The sequence below is a fragment of the Lygodium microphyllum genome, chromosome 8 (genome assembly GCF_053477565.2).
Source record: "Lygodium microphyllum isolate KBCC chromosome 8, Lygodium_microphyllum_v1.1.10, whole genome shotgun sequence".
In the NCBI taxonomy this organism is placed as follows: Eukaryota; Viridiplantae; Streptophyta; class Polypodiopsida; order Schizaeales; family Lygodiaceae; genus Lygodium; species Lygodium microphyllum.
Genome location: NC_141142.1, coordinates 58,605,199 through 58,623,583, shown reverse-complemented (window position 1 = coordinate 58,623,583; position 18,385 = coordinate 58,605,199). Strand labels below are relative to the sequence as shown.

The 18,385-nt window shown below is 39.6% G+C and overlaps 1 protein-coding gene across 1 annotated transcript in view; it reads left to right on the top strand.

The window, feature by feature from the left end:
• The first annotated feature begins 7,480 nt into the window (after positions 1 to 7,480).
• The window catches only part of LOC148032341 (putative LRR receptor-like serine/threonine-protein kinase At1g06840), a 37,740-nt gene continuing 26,835 nt past the window's right edge, over positions 7,481 to 18,385 (top strand). Inside the window, exons 1-4 of the mRNA XM_087682972.1 lie at positions 7,481 to 8,398; positions 8,516 to 8,648; positions 11,463 to 11,534; positions 11,649 to 11,720. Coding sequence (XP_087539098.1) covers positions 8,272 to 8,398; positions 8,516 to 8,648; positions 11,463 to 11,534; positions 11,649 to 11,720 — 404 coding nt within the window. The 5' untranslated portion in view covers positions 7,481 to 8,271. The remainder of the gene's footprint in view (positions 8,399 to 8,515; positions 8,649 to 11,462; positions 11,535 to 11,648; positions 11,721 to 18,385) is intronic.

Here is an 18,385-nt window from a genome sequence, read left to right as displayed (position 1 = left end):
ATATACTTGGCACCAAAACATACACTCTACTCTCCTCTTATGCTCCCTATTCTCCTCTCGTGCTAGATATAAGTGTACAATCCATCCATAATGGGTAGATGCTACCATTCTTGAAATTTTAGATGGTTTGAGGAGTTAACAAATAGTGCATATGCCCGCTACTCCAATTGCCTCGGGATTAACCACATTTTCCATCTATATAGGATGCGCTTACATCTTTAGGTCTGACTATTTCAACAAATGATCTTATTGTTGCTTGTGATGCCACTTACATGGCCAACATTTGCACCTTCGGGTCTAACCATCAATTTATCTAGTCACAGCTCTGCAAAATGCCACTTATATGGCATCACTTGTGCCTCAAATATTGGCTAATTATCATCATATTATCTGGTTGTTGGTATTATGTATAATGCTTGTTGTGCCAATCATGTTGGAGATTAAGTCAACCTTCTCAAGACTCTGCCCCTTGCCGATATAAATTATATGCCTATTTTGATATCAAAAACCACATTATTGCATGCATTTACCATGTTGTATACTTGAACCTACTTGGACCATTCAAATTGTTTAACTAATGCATAGCCTTAGTTCTTGGCCCCAAAAATTTGGATGGGTGTATCATCATCATTTTGTATTATTGTAAATCCCCTTCTTTTCCATATTAATGTTGTCCTTGGTTTGCATATTGGTACAAAGAAATTGGTGTTTGACTATTTTTTTATTTTGGAGATCAACGATTCCCATATATCCCCAAGTACCCACCTACAAATATAGCATAAGGTAGTAGACCTTACTATGCATCACTATCAAGTACTCACACCTTTGTGCTAGCATATCTTATTTAGAATTATATTCTATCTTTCCTAGATGAGGGAGTGTCAAGAAGAGGGCTAAGAGGTGAAAGAAGGGAGAGCAAAAGAGAGAGAAAACAAGAGAGAGAAAAGAGGAGAGAGAATGTGTGATGAAGAGAGAGAAAGACTAAAAAGATAGGAAAGAAAAGAGAGAAGCCATGGAAGTTATGAGCAAGGAGGTAAGATGAGAGATAGTAATTGTATTATTTTCAAAAAGCTATCAAAAATTACACGTCTCACACCTTTTATACCTATGTTAGTTTTGACCAAGTCATAATCTTTGATAGGATCCACAAGCTTCTCCAACCGGCTGGGGAATGGGGCTATACCCATTTTCATCTTTCCTTTTTCTTCTAATAATTGCTGCGTCGGCACTTTTTCTGTTTCTAGAAGTGCTTCTGTATCATCTATCTCCTGGGCCTTTGGTCTTGTCTCTGGGACTGTCTCTGTAGCCTTCTGTGGCACTGTAGTGCTCTGTACTGTACTGTTCTGTTCTCTACTGCTCTGTCCCTCTGTAGGTAGGTTGAACTTCACAGTCTTGGCAGGAGAGTCATTTCCATTCTGAACCACTGGTTCCTTCTTCTTAGTGCACGTAACAGCGGCAACTTCCAACTCGACCAAATTGAAAGCAGGTTCTTGTACCTTCTGTTGGCTATCAGTGGCATTGGCCTTTACAGGGGCTGGACTGGGACAGTCCTTTGCAATGCGGCCTTCACCTTTACATTGGCTGCATAAGGGCTTGTAATCCACAGATCATCTAGGGTTTGGACAATTTATGTAATGAATAAACATCTTGCTGTAAGAACAAGCCTTGTTGAATAAAATTTGCCATAACTTCTAATAGAAGTATCCAAATGAAGTTTGATGGATAAATTGGCACTCTAGAGCTTCCACTTGATGCATGATTGCTGCCAGAAACATTACCAACCTACCCCGATTTAAAAACAATCCTTAGTTGTCCAAAAGTCGGCTGAAATGTATATTCTCTTCTATAGTTTCTTCCATATTTTTCCACCAGCTCAATGTCCTTGAAGAGGGTAGTGGACTTTTTGCACCGTAAAATTAGCTGATAATGAAGGTTCTGGACTATACATATACTTGTGGAGTTTGGCTTTATCACTTATACGCTCTATATACATAGTGAGGTTGAGAAATTGGTTTGTATACTTCTGCACACTTAGGCCTCTTTGCTCCAATCCATACCATATTTGTGCTAATTTCTCTTTTTTAAGAGGGAAAACAAAGATCTCAACTATAAGTGTCTTAAATGCATCCCAATTCTCCACTAGTATGTTCTCTTTCTTAATGTACCTCTATCAAGTATGCACAAACCCTTTCAAATGTAACAAAGCAAAGTGGATCTTTATGTCATCGATCCTAGGAAATATGTCAAAATAGGACTCCAACTTTGAAATCCATTTCTCTAGGTTAGATGGTGAAGATGATTGCCCATTGTACTTTGTTGAAACTATTTTATCTTCAACTCCCTCTCATGAAAAGGTTGTTGTCCCAAAATAGCCTAATCATGATTGGTACACATTGGACTTCCAAAATGTAACTTTCATAATGTAGCTAAGAATTAGTTTGGAACCTACCTGGTGGTAAAGGTTGCTGTCCCAAAATAGCCTAATCATGATTGGTACGCATTGGACTTTCATAATGTAGCTAAGAATTAGTTTGGAACCTACCTGGTGGTAAAGGACCCCTAGAAACTTGAGAATTTGGCCCATGAACCTGTGGATTACCACCATTCACACTGCCCAAATAATCATCATTCCTTTATGAAGCTTCTCTCACTTCATATTGACTATTTAGAATGCCCCACCATTGAAGCCTTCAGTTGGGTTGCGGAATCCACCGTCTTTTCAATAGAAGACTTCATTTAATGGTTAGACAAGTCCATTTCCTCAATTCTTAATAAAAACTCTACATGCCTATGAGTATGTCTATTTTCATGTTCACACATGGTATGATTAGAAGCACTAAGTTCTTCTTGCAATTGAGACTCTTTAGGGCTCTCTTGGGGTATGTTTTTCAGTAAGTAATCTCTAACGTATTGGGCATATTCATCTTGGACCTTATTCTTTCCTTTGTGACTTGCCATGATAGTGCAGTCCTACACGATTCCTTGTTAGTAAATTGGCTATAACTTGAGCTAGGAAACTTCGATTGCCAAACTTCTTAGTTCAAATTAAAGCCAACAATACCATCTTTGAGATGCACAATAGCATATTAAAATAAATTTAAAACAAAAAAATCCGTAATCCAATCTTTGTGAGTGAATTGTCTAGTCCTACACCCTGTCTCAATCTTTAAGTGCCCTATTTTCACACGTGGAACCAAAGTTGGTGTATCTAAGGGCTATCAAACCCTGTGTAGAGCTGGGTAGGACATGTGGGTACTCTAAAGTACTTACACCTATATCCCAATGATGAGGATGGTACGTGTGACAACTTGTTTATACCCTGTAGTATCTTGTAATAGCCATGTTTTATCCTGCTTTGATCTTCAAGAGGCTTGGATCTTTGTGAGTACTTGAATCTTCAATCTTTCAATTGTTGTACTTATACAAGAGATAAAATGGTATGTTAGGCTCCCTACACATGCTCTAAATCACTAGGAGGTGGGTAAAGTTCCCCTCGGGTTTGGTTGGTTGCACCCCTTTGAGATCTTAATAGTGGGAGAGGGTTACCACTCTATTGTCTGACTATCTTCCCTGGCATCCACCTTTTTCCTCAATGGGATTCTCAATATGGAAGAGACATGCTATTCTAATCAATCAATATCATATACATCACTCGAACTATCCATTCAGCTCATTCTATGTGATGTCATAGAATAGATTTTTAATTGACAAAATGAGTAGAGAGAGGGTCTTACCATGCAATGACTCACTGAATAATAAGAATGTCAATACAATACCCTAATGCTAAACTAAGCTTCTAATTCTCTGTTTTGATTCAAGTGAGCAATATAATTAGTGAAGGGGTTGATTTGATCATTGAGCTTTCACAGTTGTCCATGGACTGCACTATTAGGGTTTTAAGAGAGTAGAAGACGAGGAAGAGAGCACCAATCTTTGTGATTTCTAAGTGAATCAACTTATTGATGACTAGAGCAATCACTTTGGAGAAGCTTTGTACTATGACTGAGTAGAATAATGTAGCAATCAAGCCAAAAAATGCACCATATTTTTTAGGCCATGGCTAAGCTTGAATGCTTCATATTGGTTGTCTTCTTATTGACAATGAACTTAGGAAGCTTGATGAAGTATTCTCATCAAGAGGAGCTAGGGATTGAGAGATAGAAGGAGATATTGGTTGGAAACGCCATGAAACATATAGGGAAGCTTGAGAAAAGAGGAAAGAGAACCCTCTCTTTGAAAAGTAACCAAGACTTAGGAAAGAGAACCCTCTCTTTGAAAAATAACCAAGACTTACTACTCCTCTAACCCCAATTAGCCATAATTTTCCAATATATTCTTCAAAAAAGGTAAAAATTGGTGAACAATTTGCTAATTTAGTCACAGCTTAGCTAAATCTCTCAAGATTTTTATCGAAGTCTTAAGATTAGCCTCTACTCCAAGCAGAATACCTATAAGTACCTATCATGTGGCTCCTATATACACTATCCAAGATTTCATGGCGAATAAATATAAAAAATATGCCAAAAATGAGAAAATCAAATGGATCAAAATCCTAAGCTTTAATACCACTTGTTAAGAGGAGGGTTGAGAAGTGAGAGAGAGAAGAGTAGAAGAGAGAGAAAAGAGGAGAGAGAATGAGCGATGAGAAGAGAGAAAGATTAGAAAGATAGGAAAGAAGAGAGAGAAACCATGGAAGTTGTGAGCAAGGAGGTGAGATGAGAGATAGTAATTGTATTATTGTTAAAAAGGTATAAGGAATTACATGTCTCATACCTTATTTATCGATGTTAGTGTGACAAGGTATCAACAATCTCTCACAAAAATATATACCTTCCTAGCTTTTTACAAGAAGTTCACCCATGCCTTTCACTAATTATATTACTTATATTGCTATTTATATAGCTTTGGAACCTATTCTAGCTTAACTCCCTTGCTTAGTAATATGGAATTCCCTCTTCTATACCACAAATGATATAAAAAAGTGTATGATTGGGTCAACTTAAGTTACTATACATGCAACTTGAACAAGATATCTAATTAGATATGGTAAAGGGGATGACAATCGATTTGTGCCTCTGATACCTGTAATATGCATTAGCTGCAAGGTTCTAATCTTCTTCTTTTGTATAGATGTAGGTACAAAGGGCAATCTCTTCATATCGTTTTAATTACTAAGTTTCTTCTGTTGCTATGGTAATGTAGTCATGGTATCTCATGGATCTTGCTTCAAGGCCCCTCTTGTAAACTTATCATAAGCCTTAACATTATGGAATGAAATACTCCAAGCTTAGACTGCTTGGCAAAGTGTCTTATCTTGAGTTCCAAATTGAAAACCATTTTTCAAATTGAAGACCTAAAACTAGTTCATGTGATCCATGCTAGTTTCATGTTTTTACACATGCAATATAAGACTAGATTTTTCAAAATCCTTTTTTCTTCATGCACTCCCTCGCTCCCCCCTTCCCCCCCTTTTTTGTTCGAAAAAATACTTTTTTTGCGATGTTTTGTTTTTATTAAACTTTAATAAAAGGCTAAAAGCTTTATTTTTTGTTTAGTTTGCTTTAATAAAAGCTTTTAGTTTAGTACGCTTTTATTATGTTGCTTGCTCTCAATCCGCCATCTTCTGTTTGGTTGCTGCTATGTTGCTTGATGATCTAATGATGATGGTTCTACAAGGTACATGCTTGCTAATGTGCTACTTGATAATCTAATGATGACGACAATGCTATGAGATACATGTTGCATATCGATAATAGTATTATCAATTTTACTATAGTATAGTATTGTGAGGTATGCATTGTATATCGATTACATTATCGATTATAGTATATTATACTTATTGATTATTGATTAGATTTTAGTATAACATTATTTATAATATCAATAATTTGATTATGATTGAATTAGAATTCTAGAATTGTAGATCAAATTAGAATTATTAACTCATTCCAGAATTCAATTAATTTGATTCGAATCGATTGAATTCATCCCATCAAATCAATTGATTGATTACATTGACCAATCAAATGATTGAATTGATACAATTAGTTAATAGAAGTACTAATTGAGTCTAATCGATTTTAGTTCACCAATTCACAATATATACTAATTGAGTTTAGTTAATTGTATTCATTTGATTATTATTCAGTAGTTTAATAGTTAGTTAAATGTTTTAATTTGATTAATTCAAATAGTGATCTAGCATTCTAGATAGAATATTAGTTTAATTATTATAGCACTAGTTAGAGAGAGAGAGAGAGAGAGAGAGAGAGAGAGAGAGAGAGAGAGAGAGAGAGAGAGAGAGAGAGAGAGAGAGAGAGAGAGAGAGAGAGAGAGAGAGAGAGAGAGAGAACTAGAGAGCTTAGAATAAATATATTTTTCTCAATTTGTTCTATCTCATCATTGTAGGCTTGACTTTAGCAAAGGCAACTCCAATCTTCGTATGTATAACCTTTCACAAGGATAGAATTTATTCTTTTTCATTTTTCTCACATGAATATCAAAAGAAAGTAAAAAAAGCAAAGGAAAGTGTATTTTAAAAGACGAGAGCAACACATTTTTCCATAATGATAAAACAATGAAGAGACTTGTGCCAACTCTTTGACATGCTGCTAATATAGCATGGTTATGTACATTTTTTTGTGTTATTATTTTGCTACGCTTTTACAAAGCTATAACCCTAATCCTTAACCAAAAAGAAAAAGAAATGTGAAAGGCATCACATCTTTGACTTTGACCTAACAACTTTCTAGTTTTTAGTTTTATGTTTTGCAAGGTACTATTTATCAACAAGACGTCTTAGGCTATACAAAAAGTTTCTAGCCAAATTTGATTAGCTTAAAAAACTTGTAAGTGTTGTTCATCTAATGTATAAATGTTTTTTCTTTAAAAAACAAGGACTTGGGCCAAAAACATTCCTAAACCTAACTCCACGAGCTAACCTAGTTTGTGAAGGCGGCGAGAATCGAAAACCAAAAACACCCTAATGTGAATAGCTGCTTAAAGTTAGTCTTGGGATCATCTCTCTAGAGGGCCATTGTGGATCGTGGTGCTTTGCAATCGACCTAGGATGTTGCGTCGTTAAAGATGCTGATGATATAACTAGGCGCTCTGCGCCTAGACTCGCCCCGGTGCGAAGCGTCAGGGTGTGCACGATTTTTGCGGGGTGGGAGCAGGTGCTGGACGCGTGGCACCCGCCCGTGCGTTCTCTTTTTTTTTTGTGGGGGAGGTGGGGGCTGCCACGTGGCACCCGCCCCCCCACCTCTCCTTAACTAATAGTATAGATATGTATATCCACATGAAGTAAATAGAGTATCGGGCCGTTGACATTAGATCGTTGGCCCACTCGACGCGGTATAGTCCATCACCCCGCGCACGTTAAGGATGCCAGCATTTGTCTTACTCTATGCCAGTTGTCTAATAACCTTTGTTATTACCCTATGAGTTTGATTCTTGTTTTCTACCGCGCCAAGGTCTCTTCTGTTGTTTTCTTCCGAACAGGAAAGAAAACTGCTGAGATAGTGAGAGGAGGAGCTTACACGGCCTGCCATATGTCGCCTCCATTCAACTGATCTCTTTCACCATCCCTTCTTCACCGCGGGCTTGGACGTGCGCAATACAAGATTGCTTATCCTCCTCCTCGTGGATGACCACACCAGCAGCTTGAAGAAGATGACGAAAAGAACAAGGCAGGAAAAAGATGTGATTTATCAAAAGAAATGCCAGCGTTCCTTAGAGTCACAAATGCATGGTAGATGCTTAGAAGAGGTGGCTGCACTCTCCATCTTACAATGGCCATGACAGCAGCCAGAAAAAGGGAAAAGGAATACCCCAAAATACGTAATAAATGTCAGCGTTCTTTGGAGTCATAAATGCATGAGAAAAGAGGTGGTTCCAAGAAAGTTTATTCTAGGGCTCCTTCAGGAGAGCAGCAGCCAGAAGAAGGAACAATGCCGAAGACTGGAAAGACAACGTCGGCGTTCTTTAGATTCAGATGCATGATAAATGCATAGAAAGACGTGGTTCCTTAAAACTTTCCATCGTCTCCACAAACTTACTGGACAACCTTGCGTGAACAGAAACGCTTTGATTTGATGCAAATTGAGCGTTTGGCGCCTTGCAAGTATGGCATTTTGTATGACTGATGTTGGCAGACCATACTTCGGTTTTGAGGAGAGGAAGATCATAGCATTGGCCATCATCAGGACTGGAAATACATACATTTCCGAAAACATGCAAGATTTTAATGGATAATCCAGCTTACCAACAGCAATGGCACAGGAAAACACATGGCGTTTCAAAGTGCCTGGGGAGATGATTGCACGGCTTGTTTTATGCTGTGCTTTGCCAATGTTTCTTTTAACAACCGTGGTCATAGCAGAAACTGATCAGAATGATGGTACGCTGCTTGATTACTGTGGTTGTTAGGCATGCTTGGTTTTTACTGCATAGAATGGCTTAAAGCTTGTCTCTTCTTGAAGCCTATAGCATTCAGGCCATTTTGTGCACCTTGCAGTGGCTTCCTTGAAGGCCTTCTTACAGCATACACAGGACCCCGTGGGCTTTCTGACAAGGAACTGGACAGGCAATGATCCTTGTGGAGATCAGTGGTATGGTGTCTACTGCAATCAAACACGAGTGCGTGAATTGTAAGTTTCTAAGCCCAGGTCATTTGTTCCTCCCTCTATGGTTGCTTAATGACAAAAGGAAATTGCACAAAAAGCTGTAAAACAGGTTCCAAAAGCTTGAAGCTTGAGTTGGCTACTAGTACTTGTTAGAAGATATTAGTGAAGCCATGTCTCAAATTTCCTTTTCTTATGCATGAGACTCCAACACTATGAGGCCCGACGAGTAGTTCAATGATTCAGTTGGCCTATCTGTAACACTAGGGACAATCTGTTTGCACAATTGATGGGTGTCTTTGAGGTACAACGGGTTACTAACTGGTTTTAGTGCTGCTTATTACCTGTCTCTTAAGAGTCTGGGGCATCTTATCATACAGTCATTTATTATCAATGTTCTAAAAGAGCTTGCTATGCATATGGTCCATTCCCGTGTCTAAGAATAGCATGGTTAATAAGCTCTTTGAGATTGGAACAACTATAATGGTGAAAAGCTGTACAAATCTTGAAGGAGCCTTCTCATCCTTTTGTTATGAAAATGGTCAACTTCCAAATCTGTGGATGTATACACCAAGATTATGTACTTCCAAATACATTTTTGAGAATAATACAAAAACACCAATACCAAATGACTATAGTTTTTCTCCAAGGATTGCAATGGGGAAAAAAAAAGGGGGACTCATATTCATTGTTTAAAATCTATTTCCTAAAATTTAGAGGCTTTTTATTGGTTTAAAAAACTCCTCTCCAAAACCTTAGAGGTTTTATTTCAAATATTGTTGCAATCACCTTTATGCTGAACCTCAGCTTTTCATGAATACTGCTCATGCATCTCCACCCAAAAATGGTTTTGTCCTATCTTTACTTCTTTTTGGAATAGAAGTAGACAGCATGACATAGGACTGCACCATCATCTCCCATTCCCAAGTTTGCTTGAGAAACTACTTGACAGTTGCCTTTTTCTTGTAGTTCATTCCATTGTGTTGATAGCTTGGAATTGGTATGTAAAATTGCAAAAAAGATGATATTTTCTTCAACAACATGAGAAGGGCTTGAACCTTTCCAACTACCGAAGATCCATGAAGAAAAGGGTGAGCTGTCGAAGAGGTGATGATGAACCCTTGAAGTCTATTTGGAAGATAGTCATTCATTCCTAAAGCCCATGGCCTGCACTGTATGCATATAACTATGTGCCAAGCTCACAGATTGGCAGACATGATAGGCCTCAATGTCAACCTAGTGGCTACTCTAGAAGTCTCCACAAACTGAGGTACCCACCGGGAGGGGTATAGATAGCAGTGGGCGTGAGGAGGGCTGATGGGCACCAGCTGAATAATGATGATGGGATGAGGGATGCACCCACTAGGCTCCTATTTACAGAGTATTGGGGGTGTATTTGACATAATGCCAAAAATAAGCCATTTAGATAGGCCTATGGCTCACTAGTGGTCACCCTTTTTTGACTCAAAGTACTCTTTGTGTCTCATTGTATGGACTCTTTGATTGCTCATCGATCAGTGTTTTGGAGTCTGCCTTTCTAAGTTCATAGTTCACTTGTAAAATATTGCAAGATATATCAATACACCCATTTATTTCAGCAGTTGATTAGACAGAGTATTATTTACATGTAATGGCATTATAGCATCAAGATGTGTGCTGAAGGGTGTTAGCCAATTTGAACCTTGTTGTGCAATGATTTCCAATGTCTCTTGAGCTAGGGAGAGCTAGAGCTAAAGTACATTGGAAGCCCTTGTTCATGAATCCTTGTGAGGCTCTCCTCCTACATTGCCATGCTCATGCTCCTCTTTCATGCTTGTTTTTGAGTCAAGTCTAAGATCACATTATTGGATTTGTCACATTTTGAGGCAAGCCAAGGTGGCATTGTTTGATTGTTTTTGCTCATGTCTTTGTTTTCAGCATGTTCACTAGTTCAGTTTCCTCAACTAGCCTCTATGTTTTGTATTTGTGGATGGTGCTTTCTTATAGGCTGTGTGTTGATCCAGGCAGCATGATCAACATGTCTTTCGACTAGGACACATTATTGGACTTTTCACATTTGATCAAGTCTAAGGTGGCGTTGTTTGATCGTTTTCGCTCATTCCTTGTTTTCAGCATGTTCACCAGTTCCGCTTCAACTAGCCTCTTATAAGTTTTCTATTTGTGGATGGCAGTTTCTTATAGGCTGTGTTGATCCAGGCAGCATGCTCAACATATCTTTCAGCCTCTCTTTCTAGGCTTTTGTGTGCCTTATGCATTTTGGATTGGATTCTCTATGTGGCTTATGGTGATTGTTTAAGATCTGAGCTACTAAAACTTACGGGTGGTCCATTTATCATGAATTGAGTATCAATGAGGCCTTAGCAACCTCTTGAGTACCTTTGGCAGTTTTTCATTATAGACCAACCTTCGTCTTAAGAATATGGAATATTTTTATAGCATTCATAATATTATTGTGACCTTATCACCTCTATGATTGGGTATGCCAAATTTAAGTTATAGAATTGATTCAATGTCCTATCTGCACTATCACTGGATAATTTGCGATCTTTCATGCCATTTGGCACAGGGAATTTTGCAGGTCAAAAATCTTTTATCATTGAACGCTTGATGCATCGTGACGGCTCGTTAGGAGCTAACAGTGTATGTAAATAGATTTGAAATTTAAATATTGAAAATATGCATGCATCATCCTCATGGCCATCTATGTCAGCTTTGATTATAGGTGAGATCTCGGTAACAACTTTTTGAGTACCCATGCCAACTTTGAACTTTAGACTGGACCCAATGTCCTATTTGAGATGTAATTATTTTGATCATTCTTGTTCATAAAATCTATTTCAGGCACCTCTTAAACTTAAACTTGACTGGAACATTGCCTCGGCGGGTTGGAAATCTCAGCTCTCTTACTATTCTGTGAGTATATTGTCTTTTGACAACTGCCTCAACTTTCTGCATTTTATTGATTCTTATCTCTTGTACTATCTAAAGTCCCACGTAGATCACTCTAATTGTAAGGCTTCTTTCCAGGGATCTCATGTGGAACAATATCTCAGGAAGCATCCCAGAGGAGTTAGGGAAGCTGAAGAATCTAACTCATTTGTAAGGCAGTACTGCTTTGAAATGGCACAATGATCAATGATAACCTACATTTCTAAGAAGGATACAACTGAACATGCTAAGAAAGAATAGAATGATATCAACAGTCATATGTGCTTGATGCTTTTAGACAATTCCATTATTAAGAAACTGAACCCTATCTCTGTCTAATTGCATTTGCAAACGAATCTATCTGTCAATCATATGGTGCAAACCTAACTGTTGGAAACAATATGTTGGTAATCCTGACAAGATAGCTGACATAAATTGCCCCATGTCTAAAAGAGCATGCAAGTCCATAGGCAAGTTATATCCTATGTTTCAAGACCAATGAGAATGTAACCAAAGGGATACTTCTGAAGGAAGTGAAAGCTGAATGCTTAGACAAGGGGCAGTTGTATCTCCTCTATGGATGAAACTGAATGTTGGAACAGAGCAGCTCTGGGATTCAACCATGCTTGAGAAATCCCATGAGGTATTGCTTCAAGTAGTAAGATGGAGAGCTTTGAGAGGAGCAAACAATAATTGCAGTATGTCAACGAGTCCCAAGGTCTACCCCAGGACGGAGCACATCTAAAGTATGGATCAGAAATGTCTTCCACGGTCTACCACAGGACGGAGCACAATCTAAAGTATGGATCAGCAATGTCTTCCAAGGCTCTCCTCTTGGCACATGAGCACTAGCTTTGCCAGCAAGGCCTCACTTGGAAATTTGGATCAATCATGAGAAGCCTCCCTAAGAATGAGGCCAGATGATGATGTCTAAGGCCACCTGATGTTGGATACAACTGCCATGTCGCCTGTACCGCATAAAATTCTGTATAAGGTGGTTGACTTGACTGATACATGAGTGGGAACAACAAGCACCAAATAATTTACCACACAGTATTCTACTAAGTCCTGATTTGTGATAAGTGTTCGACCTACATGCAAGCCAATAGAGAAGTTTCCCAACCAACCCTGTGAAATAGACAAGATGGAACTCAAATGACTCTTGTAATATCTGTTTTGCAGATTATATTAATAAATTTCTAGTTGACTATCATAAATAATCAAATCATGGAAATGGGAGGTAAAGCATAAAAAAGCACTGATGCATCATGTCTAAAATACTTTCCCTTTCCTTGTTATAACTCATCAGTTTCTAGAGCTAATTAAAAAGAAATACCACAAGGGAGGCTGAGGTTTTGGGGTCAATCAATGTCGGCTCATCTTTTTCCATGAGGTCACTCCAGCCCAAAGTTGGTAAAATGCTGAATTTCATTTATTTATTTATTAAAACTGGTTGCTGCAATTACCAGAAGTTAGGGTTTCACCACCCTTTTCCAAAAAGGAAGGCCTGGAGATTTTTTTCATCAGTATCTATCTTCTGGAGTTGGCATCCATCATCTGTAGCTGCCCTGCATCTTAGATTGCACCTGCTTTTTATTTGATGCAGCTCTCATCTTTGCCATCAACTTATCTGCCTGAAGGACTGCATTTCGCTTCCTTCACAGTGCAGACTCCTTCATAGGTGCTGCCGCCTGGTCATGTGAGTGCAGTCATCTTCGAGCCTTGTTCAATGTCATTGACTTGTCTTTGTTCACCTCAGTACAGGTCTATGAGACACAGAACCCTGATCCTTCATTGTATTGTCACTGGCTGCCTACTGGAGATCTTTTTCATTAGTATCTATCTTCTGGAGTTGGCATTTATCATCTGCAGCTACCCTGCCTCTTTAGATTGCAGCTGCTCTTTATTTGATGCAGCTCTTATCTTTGTCATTGACTTATCTGCCTGAAGGACTGCATTTTGCTCCCTTCACAGTGCAAACTTCTTCATAGGTGCTGCTACCTGGGTAGCCATGTCAGCACAGTTCACATCAATATTGGTCTATGAGACACGGAACCTTGCGGCTTCATTGAATTATCATTGTACATGATTCATTATTTTTATTCATCTAAGTTTCCAAGTTTTTTTGTCTCTATGTTTGCAGTATAAACATTGTGTTCCTCCCTGCCAACTGTACCGTTTTTCCATAGGTCCATCTTTTATTGATTGCTAGATTCTACCCAAGTGAGAATGCGTTTGCCACTCTGCCCCTTCAGAGAAAGATAGAAATTAGTCAAATCCTCAAAGAGGGGCTGTAAATGGAAACCAAAAATAGGAACGAAGTAATGTACTAAATGACTTGGTTTCTGAACACTCCCTCTCAGGCCCAAAAAGGGGCAAGAAAGAGGACTGAGAGAGAGAAGATCAACCCTGAAATTCCAATATTCCACTTGTAAGGTGACCTGTAGTGAAGAATAGTAGACATGATGGGCTGATAATACCCGAAACTCAACCGCGAGAGAGAAGCCACAAACTCCCTTATTCCATGTTGAAAGGTATATGAAGGCCTAGCCACCAAGCCATGGCTAAAACATCCAAAGCGCTGAACTAGGACAAATCTGTAGATCTTGGGAATGGGAATCAATGGGTCATGGAGATGTCAACCACCCCAAGAAGGTAAAGCGTGTGTAAAGAACTATAGGATGAGTAGGGACCGGGACCCCATTTGAAGCTAAAGGAATGGGATCCCCCTCGGAAGTAGAAGAAAGATAAGCCTCCCTTGAATCCCCCCCGGTGTGAGATAGGGAATCAAGAAACTCATGGATCACGGCCTTCAAAAAGTTTGATGACAAAGGAAGTGCCACTGTGGCATTGCCCAAGAAGGTATGCAGGCTCCAATGGAACAGAATCTAGGTAGCTCCTAGAGATGGCCTCTTGAACCTGAGTAGAGGAGGGAGTGGAGGGAGGGGTAACACAAAATTTCCTCGATGCCTACATCGGAGGTGGTGCCTATGGAGCAAGACAAGGGAGGTGAGGGAATAGATAGCTCTTGAGGAGCCATAGGTAGGCAACAACCACTATCTCTTAGTGAAGTAGACTGAGAAGCTCAAGGAGAGGAAGGAGTCCAACAACCATTTTCTCTCGACGGCGACTGATGAGATGGCACCCAAAAGTCACTGTCTCTCAGTGGAGTGGACTGTAGAACTAGTGGCTGAAAAAGCCACTGCACTTGAAAATGGGTGGGGGAAACCTTTGTAGTGCATTGTGACAATCTCAAGGAGCTGGTAGTGCTTGATGAGATCTTAGATTGTCCTTTTGCTCATAGGGACTTAGTGCACATCAGATGCATCTTATTGCCTTGAGCATAAAAATTTGATAGCTAGTGTAGAGTAATCTTTGTGGCCTAGAAAGGTGAGTTGGCACAAGGAGTACTGGGGGGAAGATGCATATACTCGGGGGGGGGGGGGGGGGGGGTAGGGAACAAAGGTCGATACCAAAAATCTTTAGTGGTACACCGTTCTTATTGCAGGGGGTGCACCCAGTGGTTGGTCCTTCAATTTGTGTAGAGGCCATAGTACCGGTGTGTCAAACTTATAAAGGGAGGGTGGGAGGGAGAAGAAGATAAGGCTATCTCCCAATGATGCAATGGAATATAAGGGGAAAAAGATAGAGGTGATACCAAATTTGCAACCTTTGTTTGCCTTCTCCAATGAAGAGGATCTTTAGCTCACTGAGCACCTTGCTTTGATACCATGTCAAAATAGTATGATGGAGTGCTTTGATACCATGCCAAAATACTAGCAGAGCAGTACGTACTCATACCATATCAAAGAAATAGTAGGGTTTGTAGGGAGAAGTACAGGAGTGTATAACAAACACTGAGAAAAGAAGAAACTCAAAGAAAACACAGAAGAAGATGATGATGAATCACTGAATCATGCTAAGTGAACCAAGCTGATACAACGGAGCTGGAGTTCTAAAGATGAGTGCACTATCTTGTTTAATTAGGCGGCAATACCTGTGGGAAATCTTCCCTGTAGAGGGAGCAAAACATAGTCTTCTTGGCAAGAGGGTATCGAAGTAATGCTGAATAGTGAAGGAAAGGATAGCCAGCTATAGAGGGATTGAAACGTAGTCGTCAAGAGCTCTTGGAGATGAAAGATATGCTGAAGTCTCTCCAAGATGATGGTTGCTATCAAGGTGATTGCTGGGCAGCCAATTAAAGAAGAAAACACAAGAATATCTGATGAAGATTTGTCTATCTAAGTGGCTGTAGACAGGCGATATGTGGGAAGCCCTTTAGGAGTGAAGAAAACACAAAAATGCAAGTATCTGATGTAGGGATGATAAAGAGGGTGTAACTTGCTGTAGATGGCTTGAAAGTGCTGCAAATGCAAGCTTGAGGATGATTCAGGTGAGGAGCGTTGATGCCAAATGATTTAGGCTGCAAAATGTCAAGTGGAGACAGATGTAGAAGCCATGAACTGTAATGTCCTCCTCGCAAGGTGTGAATGGTAGTGGAGAGGATGGAGAAAGGAGAGAAGAATATGGAAGAGAGTGCTAGTGTTAGAAGGAATTAATGTGTGGGATCCAAATGGGTGGAGTCAATGTTGTATTTATAGGCATAGATTGTCTGGAGTGGTGCCCCAACTCTCGAGTGGTGCCCACCGAAGTCTCTTGGGTGGTGCCCGGGCTCTATTGGGTGGTGCCTAGAGACACTAACTTATGATCCAAATAGAGCCTTTTTGGGGCTGTAAATGGAAACCGAAAATAGGAATGAAGTAGAGGAAATGTATTGAATGACTTGGTTTCTCAACATCCCATAGCCTTTTGTCATGTCCATTGTATCATGGGCACAACATATTCATGGGCACTATTTGGGAACCTTAAGCTTTTTGACAAGAGCATAGTTCATATAATTGTGAGTCGTAGAATTATGTATCATGCTTTTGACCCTTTGTCCTTTGACAAATTCGTACATTGTGAATAAGTCATTTGAACTGAAGGAAAAATTCCACAGATGATGACAAGGTACATTTGTACTATCCATATGCAAAAATCTCTACCATCTTATATCTTCATTTTTTGCTAAAGGTGGGGTTTGTACTACATGGATTTGTTTGTCCTTCATTTCCTCGTGAAATGTTTTAGGTTTTGATTATCGTCTTCCCCTTTCTTAGATTTTTTCAGATAGTTTCATTAAGAATGGTTGGGTGACAAACATGAGAAACATAGATGTTTGTTGTGGCTCTTTCAAAGTCTTATTTGTGAGAGCAGAGGATCGAGGTACAGCTGGGATTCAGTAGACAGTGTGAGAGTGAGAGACAGAGTTGAAGCACCATACCCAAGAGAATAAACTGAATGAGTGTAACCTGAAAGTACAAAGTACAACCCTTAAACCTTAGGGTTGTAGGGGGTGTTCACACCCGACACACACTAAGTGCCCAAATGTGTGTAACATAAGCACATAAGTACATACGACAATAAGACCATAAGTCACCTGAAAGTACAAAGTACAACCCTTAAACCTTAGGGTTGTAGGGGGTGTTCACACCCGACACACACTAAGTGCCCAAATGTGTGTAACATAAGCACATAAGTACATACGACAATAAGACCATAAGTCTGGGGGAAAAAACCTCTGCTACCGAGAGTAAAAAGTGCCCCAGTGTCCTACTGATCACCGACACTCCCATATGAGCATAGGCGTAAGTAAGGCGTGAGTCAAATACCCAACAAACCCCCTTGGAGTGAAGAGTGATCAAGAGTACAAGGATCATCCGCCACTCAAATTTAAAGCATCTCAAAATGCTTCAAATTTGTCACGAGGAAGAGCTTTGGTGAAGATGTCTGCCACATTACTGGTGGTAGGACAATAGACAAGGCTGATATCACCTACATGTAGCCTCTCTCTGACAAAGTGATAGTGAATCTCAATGTGTTTCGTGCGAGCATGAAACATTGGGTTCCGTGCCACTGCAATGGCACTCTGACTGTCAGTGAACAATGGAGTAGGCTCAGTAATAGATACATCCAAATCAGCTAGCAAGCGTCTAAGCCATACGCATTCAACTGTGGTAGTGAAAGCTGCCTTGTATTCAGCTTCACATGACGATGTGGCAACAGTGGATTGTTTCTTGCTAAGCCAAGAAATGCAAGAAGAGCCAAGAAAGAAACAATTGCCACTAGTGGAGTGACGTGTATCATAATCACCAGCCCAATCAGAATCACTGTAAGCATGTAACTGCAGTGGTTCCCCCTTGGCATAAAGCAACCCAAGAGAACGAGTACCCTGCTAGTAGCGAAAAACACGCTTGACAGCTTGCCAATGTGACATACGTGGCTGATGCATATACCTGCTCAAAGCTGAAACTGCAAACTGTATGTCTGGCCTAGTATTGCATAGATAGATAAGACATCCAACTGCAGGAGCATATGTATGTATATCAAACAAATCACTGTCATCATGTAATGACAGTTTCAGTCCAGGTTCCATGGGAGTACAAACTGGCTTGCAATCCTGTAAGCCAAACTTCTCAAGAAGCTGCCCAATATATCTTGATTGTGATAACCCAATACCTCGAGCATTATGTATGAACTGGATGCCCAAGTAGTAATGCAAAACTCCCAAGTCAGACATGTCAAAAGTTTGCTGCAAATTTTGTTTGAATGCTGAAATCTGATCAGCATGTGTTCCAGTGAGCAAAAGGTCATCAACATAAAGACATAAAATCAGCATAGATCCCCCTTCTTTACATATGTAAAAGGTAGACTCAGATGAGCTGTTTAGAAACCCCTGACCAAGCAAGAAAGCATCTATCTTTTCATACCAAGCTCTAGGAGCTTGTTTCAAACCA